Genomic DNA, 7,771 nt, shown 5'->3' with positions numbered 1-7,771 from the left:
TCTCTCTCTCTCTCTCTCTCTCCTGCACTGTCCTCACCAGTCAGCGAGGGAGACAGAGACACAGACAGAGACACAGGGACAGTCCGAGAGGGAGACAGAGACACACAGACAGAGACAGGGGGACAGTCAGTGAAAGAGGCAGAGACACAGACAGAGACAGAGGGACAGTCAGTGAGGGAGACAGAGAGACACAGACAGAGACACAGGGACAGTCAGAGAGGGAGACAGAGACACACAGACAGAGACACAGGGACAGACAGGGAGGGAAACAGAGACACACAAACAGAGACAGAGAGACAGTCAGTGAGGAGAGAGAGAGACACAGACAGAGACGGAGTGGAAGTCAGCGAAGGAGACAGGGAGACACACAGACTGAGACATAGAGACAGTCAGTGAGGGAAACAGGGAGACACACAGACAGAGACACAGGGACAGTCAGAGAGGGAGACAGAGACACGCAGACAGGGACGGGGGACAGTCAGAGAGGGAGACAGAGACACACAGACAGGGACGGGGGGGGCAGTCAGCAACGGAGACAGAGACACAGACTGAGACAGAGGGACAGTCAGTGAGGGAGACAGAGAGACACACAGACAGAGACAGAGGGACAGTCAGTGAGGCAGACAACGAGACACACAGACTGAGGCAGAGAGACAGTCAATGAGGGAGACAGGGAGACACAGACAGAGACAGAGGGACAATCCATGAGGGAGACGGAGAGACACACAGACACAGACAGAGGGACAGTTAACGAGGAAGGCAGAGGGACACACAGACAGAGGCAGAGGGACAGTCAGAGAGGGAGACAGAGACACACAGACAGAGCCACAGGGACAGTCAGAGAGGGAGACAGAGAGACATAGAGAGAGTCAGAAAGCAAGAGACAGGCAGAGAAGCAGAATAGACAGACAGGAAAACAAAAACAGACAGCTGAATGTGTAGAGAGACAGATAGCAAGAGATGAGGAACTAAAGGGAGACAAGGTGAGAGAGAGAGAGGCGGGGGGATGTAGAGAGATGGACACAGACAAAGGAGGGGAAAGACAGCAAGACAAAGTGACAGAAGGACAGAGAGAATGAGAGAGTAAGAGATGGTGTGGAAGAGAAAAATAGAGACCACATTGAACACACAAACAGAATGTAAAAGAACAAAATTGAAAAACCTAAAGAGATAATAAAATAAAGAGGCAGCGAGTGAGAAACACCATAAAGGGATGTGAGACAGAGAAATGGAGAAAGTGTGTGTGTGAGAGGGGGAGAGAGAGAGAGTTAGTGGGGGAGTTGATCGTCTATCTCAACACCAGAAACAAGTACTATCCCCATTAACCTGCACACAGTGAGTTTCTAGAGATTCATCTAGTTCTTTGGCTGTAACCTTTTGTGGAGGAGAACGCCACAGGATTACCATCCTCTGAGAAGCCAATTCTCCACCTCGCAGTCTGAAATGGGCCGCGTCCTGTGGAATTCCATCCAGTTTTCCAAAGGGAAGCTGGAATAATTTAGCTTCTGTCTGACATCTACGACTGTGAAAATGTTACTGTTTAAGGTTTATGTTCTCTTTCGGCTTCTTGAAATCTCAACCTGACAATCTCTTCAAAGCAATCCTGCTGAACAGTAGCACTGTGTTGGCTGGCCTTCTGGCCTCGCTGTGTTTACTTAAGCCTCGTTTGTTGCCGTGGGTAATTCCCCACAGATTCCTTCTTCTCCTTATGTTGTGGTCACTGCCCCTTGATTGTCCGAAACATCAAAAATCAGAGCAAGAGGTGGCTATTCGGCCCATCGAGTCTGCTCCACCATTCAATACAATTATGGCTGATCGCCCAACTCAGTTCCCCCACTTCCTGCTTTCTCCCCCAGACCGTTGGATCCCAGTGACCGTAAGAACCACGACAAACACCTTATTGAAAACATTCAATATTCTGGCCTCAATCACTTTCTGTGGGCAGACAGTTCCACAAGGTCTTCGCTCTCTATGTCTCCTCACCTCAGTCCTACCCTGTATCCTCAAATTGTGACCCCCGGGTCCCAGAAATCCCCAGTCATCAATAATGTCCTTCCTCGAGACACGTAAGATAATCCGAGGGTTAGATAGGGTGGACAGTGAGAGTCTTTTTCCTCGGATGGTGATGGCCAGTACGAGGGGACATAGCTTTAAATTGCGGGGTGATAGATATAGGACAGATGTCAGAGGTGGTTTCTTTACTCAGAGATTAGTAGGGGTGTGGAATGCAATGCCTGCACCTGCAACAGTAGTGGACTCGCCAACTTTAAGAGTATTTAAATGGTCACTGGATGGACATATAGGCGAGAATGGAATAGTGTATGGTAGATGGGCTCCAGATTGGTTCCACAGGTCGAGGGCTGAAGGGCCTGTATTGCGCTGAAGCATTCTATGTTCTATCTATGTTCCTGTGTTTACCCTGACCAGCCCAGTCACAATTTTACCAGTTTCAATGAAGTAACTCCCTCATTACAGAACACAATAGCATATCCTTTGTTGTCATATGTACTCAAACAGAAGTGAAAAGTTCACAATGTCACTTCTTATGTCTACCCGGTCCTGGCCCCATTTAAATATGACAGGTTTCAAGGAAATACCTCCCTCATTCTTCTGAACGCTACTGAATATAATGCGAAAAGATCCAGTCTGCCTTTATAGGTGGGTCCTGCCATCCCAGGACTCAGTCTGGGAAACATTCACTGCTCTCCCTCCATCAGCAGAACCTCCTTCCTCAGATAAGGAGATCCAAACTGCACCCAGTACTCCAGGGGTGGTATCACCCAGGCCTCTGTACAATCCCAGCAAGCCAAGCCTGCTCCTTACTCCAATCCTCTCACTGCGAAGACCAACGTACCTTTTATCTTCTTCACCTCCTGCTGCCTCGCCATGTTTACTCTCAGCGACGGTGTACAAGGATATCCAGGTCACATTGCGGCATCTCCTGCTTGTCAGTCAACAGCAGTTTGTTGCTGGATCAGCCATTCTCTTGGGGTCAGAGAGTCAGAGTCATTCAGCAAGGAAACAGACCCTTTGGTCCAACTCATCCGTGCTGAGCAGGCATCTCAAACTGAATCAGTCCTACCTGCCTGTGCCTGGTCCATACCCCTCCAAACCCATCCTATTTATAAACCCATCCAGATGCCTTTTAAATGCTATAATTTTACCAGCCTCCACCACTTCCTCTGGCAGTTCATTCAATACATGCACCACCTTCTGTGTGAAAAAGTTTCACCTCGACTTCCTTCTAAATCTTCCTCCTCTCCACCTTACAACCTACGCCATGCATTGGGAAAAAATACCTTCTTAAGCCTTTTGTGATTTTATAAATCTTTATAAGTCAGCCCTCAGCCTCCGCCGTTCCAGGGAAAACAGCCCCAGCCTGTCCAGCCTCTCCCTCTAGCTCAAGTCCTCCAGTTCTTGCAACATCCTTGTAAATCTTTTCTCATTTAACGCTCACCCAGAGAGTGGTGCGTGTGTGGAATGAGCTGCCAGAGGAAGTGGTGGAGGCTGGTACAATTACAGCATTTAAAAGGCATCTGGATGGGTATCTGAACAGGAAGGATTTAGAGGGATATTGGCCAAGTGTTGGCAAATGGAACTAGATTAGGTTGGGATATCAGGTCGGAAAATGGACGAGCTGGACCGAAGGGTCTGTTTCTGTGCTATACAAATCTATGACTCTATGACATCCTTCTGCCAGCAGGGAAACCTGAACTGTACGCAGCATTCTAAAGGTGACCTCACAAACGTCTGATACATCCCCAACAGCCCCAACTCCCAAACTCGATGCACTGACTAATAGATGTGAAAAGTTCACAATGTCACCTCTTATGTTTACCCGGTCTTGGCTCCCTTAGAATATGACAGGTTTCGAGGAAATACATCCATGCCAAACGCCTCCTTCACCACCCTGTCTACCCACTTTCCAGGAACTATGTACCTGCAGATATAGGGTCTATCTGTTCAACAACATTCCCCAGGGCCCATCTATCTTGGAACTGGGGCATGGAGGGGACTCGTCCTGGATTATTAATGAGGGTGAGATCCAATTCGATCTGGTTGGAAAGTGAACAGTGCTGACTGTGAACCATGGACACATTTCCAATTGTCTGGCAGTCTCCTCTGGCCTTCCCAGTTACTCCAGCTGGGCCCACGGAGCCTCACCCCTATCGGTCACAGCTTCGGCTCCTTCCTTAACCAACTGGAGAGGATGGCAACCTCCGCTGTCACAACCAAGGATGCCGCTGAACCGTGTGGGAAATGCGGGTCGCGCACACGCGCTCGATTCGATACACAGAAAGAGATTGTGGACCGGGGGGGGTTCGGAGCCAAAACAGAGAGAGAGAGGGAGATGAAGGGGTTAGAGACAAACAGGGTCTAGAAAGAGAAAGGAAAAGATAGACAGATGTGAGGACAAACAGAAGGATAGACTCGCAAAAAAGCAGAGAGAGAGTGACAGAGACGATGGAATGATGAAGATGCAATGAGTGAGAAATTGAGATTGATTTCCAGAGATGGAATGACAGACAGAGACAGAGAGAGAGAGATGGAGAGGGTTGGTGTTGAGTCAGGTTACATCATGTGTTTTACATGTTAGTGTTTGCTCACTGTATGTGGTGAGGAAGGTGGGAGGCACTTTCAGATTCAGGATGGGAGGTTATGCCACCTCCAGACCTGTAGGTGACTTTGGGATCGACTGACCCGTAGCCAATGGAGAGACATAATGAGCAATAGAATGACATCATCCAGAGCACACTGACCATTAGAGAGACAGCATCCAGAGCAAATTGACCAATAGAGAGACATCATCACAAGCACACTGACCAATAGAGAGACATCATGCAGAGCACACTGACCAACAGTAAGACATCATTGCGAGCAAACTGACCAATACAGAGATACCATTCAGAACACTCTGACCAATAGAGAGACAGCATCCAGAATAGACTGACCAATAGAGACATCCTCCAGAACACAATGACAAATAGAGAGATATCATGCAGAACACACTAACCAACAGACAGACGTCATTCAGAACACACTGACCAATAGAGAACATGATTCTGAACATACTGACCAAAAAAGGAGACATCATTCCTAGCACACTGACCAATAGGCAGACATCATTCTGAGCCTACTGACCAATAGGGAGACATCATTCCAAGCGCACTGACCAATAGGGAAGCCTTGCTCAGGCTGTGACCTGCCTGGTTCTGTGGGTGTCGCTGAGCTGAGACATTTAGCAGAAGCCTCAGTGAGGCTGTGGATCCCGCTCAGGGATCTCCAGGCAACATCCCGTGGAGCCCAGCATGGCAGTGCAGGGAGTTCTGGGACCGTGTCTGACAGGGATTAGCTCCAAGCTTCCTATACTCCCTCAGGCCATTCCCTCAGTTACATACTAGCTCTCCCTACCCACACAGGGAGCCTGCTCACAATACTCCCAACCTTAATGTTTGTGGTGTAAACATAGATGGCCAGAGGCTTCTGATGCCTGTTGATGAAGGCGATGGCTTCCTCCATGGAGTTGATGTTGATAATGGGCAGAATTGGACCGAAAACCTCCTCCTGCATTACTGCATCTGATTCCTTTACATCCACCAGGACTGTGGGAGCTGGGAGCAGAAGATGCAGTGTCAGTGGGAGGCCGAAGGACCGGGAAAACACGCGTGGCTCACATTATTCTAAGGTGTATAGGAAAGAACATCACAAACACGGGGGGGGGGGGAGGGGGAAATGGTATGGGAATGAGGCAGGACGATGGAGAAAAATAGGACAGGAGAGGCCATTCAGCCAAGCGAGGCTGTCCCTTCAACCAATACAATCATGGTCGATTGAACAATAGAGGGCTATCACTCTAACTATTCCTCATTATACTGCGCACCACTACGGACCAAAAATCATTCAGTCTCTACCTTAACCGTGCTTACATACTGATCATCCACTCTCCATTAGAGAGTTCCAACATTCAGAACCTCTGAGTAAAAAAAAAAATCTCCTCCATCGTACCAAAATATCAACTGGTGATTCTACACTCCAGAGACAGGGGAAACATTTGATCGTTTTATGGCCTTTACGGGCTGAGGAGGGTTAGTACAGAGGGAGTGCTGCATTTTCAGAGGGTCAGTGCTGAGGGAGTGCCCTTTGTCAGAGGGTCAGTGCTGAGGGAGCGCCGAATTGTCAGAGGGTCAGACTGATGGAGTGCCGCACTGTCGGAAAGTCAGTACAGAGGGAATGCTGCACTGTCATAGGGTCAGCACTGAGGGAGTGCTACATTGTCCGAGGGTTAATACTGAGGGATTGCTGCACTATTGGAGGGTTATAACTGAGGGAGTGCTGCATTGTCAAAGGGTCAATACTGAGGGGATGCCACACTGTCGGAGAGTCAGTGCTGAGGGAGAGCCAACTGTCAGAGGGTGAGTACTGAGGGAGTGCTGCATTATTGGAGAGTCAGTACTGACGGAGAGCTGCACGTTGGAGGGTCAGTAATGAGGGACTGCTGCATTGTTGGAGGGTCAGTACTGAAGCAGTGTTGCACAGTCGGAGAGTCAGCATTGAGCGAATGCCACATTGCCAGAGGATCAGTACTGAGGAAGTACTGCACTGTCAGAGGGTCAGTACTGAGGGAGTGCTGCACTGTCGGAAAGTCAGTACTGAGGGAATGCCGAACTGTCGGGGATTCTACTGACGGAGTGCTGCATCAATGGAGAGTCAGTACTGAGGGAGAGCTATACTGTCGGAAAATCAGTGCTGAGGGAGATTTTTTCATCTGTTCTCTGACACTGGAGCTTTCTTGGTGAACCTGCCAGCTCAGTCGTCACTGTTCATATCATCACAGGCAAAAAAGAGCAACAGTTACAACCGTCACATGGCAGGATGAACGAGAGCTGAGAAAGAGGACACCTATAACTGTTTAAAAAGGAGGAGGACTGACTGGGACAGGGACACAGTGTTTAATTCACCAACTCAGTAATACCGACTGGGACAGGGACACAGTTTAAAACTCACTGACTCAGTATTACTGACTGGGACATGGACACAGTACTTAATTCACTGACTCAGTAATGCTGACTTGAACATGGTTACAGTTTATAATTCACTGACTCAGTAATATTGACTGGGACATGGACATAGTTTATGATTCTCTAACTCAGTAATACTGACTGGGATAGGGTCACAGTTTATAATTCACTAACTCAGTAATACTGACTGGGACAGGGACACAATGTTTAAATCACTGACCCAGTAATAATGACTGGGACACGGACACCGTAGTTAATTCACTGACTCAATAATAATGACTTGGACATGGACACAAATTATAATTCAATGACCCAAAAGTACTGACTGGGATAGGGACATAGTTTATACTTCATAAACTCAGTAATACTGACTGGGGCAGGGACACAGTATTTAGTACATTGACTCAGTAATACTTACAGGGACAGGGATATAGTATTTAATACACTGACTCAGTAATACTGACTGGGACAGATACACAGCATTTATTTCACTGACTCTGCAATACTGACGAGGACATGCACACAGTTTATAATTCACTTACTCAGTAATACTGACTGGGACAGAAACACAGAATTTAACTCACGAACACAGTAAAACTGACAGGACAGGGACACAGTATTTAATTCACTGACTCATTAATACTGACTGGGAAAGGGACACAGTATTTAAACCACTGATTCAGTAATACAGACTGGGATGGGGACACAGTATTTAATACACTGATTCAGTAATACTGACTGGGACAGGGACA

At 47.8% G+C, this 7,771-nt stretch overlaps 1 protein-coding gene across 1 annotated transcript in view; it reads right to left on the bottom strand.

The window, feature by feature from the left end:
- LOC122547546 (aldehyde dehydrogenase family 3 member B1-like) overlaps positions 1-5,676 on the bottom strand; it is a gene marked incomplete at its 5' end in the record, with an annotated part of 16,082 nt that extends 10,406 nt beyond the window's left edge. The window contains one exon of the mRNA XM_043686163.1: positions 5,446-5,676. Coding sequence (XP_043542098.1) covers positions 5,446-5,676 — 231 coding nt within the window. The remainder of the gene's footprint in view (positions 1-5,445) is intronic.
- Between the last annotated feature and the right edge of the window lie 2,095 nt (positions 5,677-7,771).

Source organism: Chiloscyllium plagiosum, unplaced genomic scaffold (genome assembly GCF_004010195.1).
Source record: "Chiloscyllium plagiosum isolate BGI_BamShark_2017 unplaced genomic scaffold, ASM401019v2 scaf_9209, whole genome shotgun sequence".
NCBI classification, from domain to species: Eukaryota; Metazoa; Chordata; class Chondrichthyes; order Orectolobiformes; family Hemiscylliidae; genus Chiloscyllium; species Chiloscyllium plagiosum.
The sequence above is the reverse complement of the archived record's forward strand: the minus strand, read 5'-3'. Positions and strand labels throughout refer to the sequence as shown.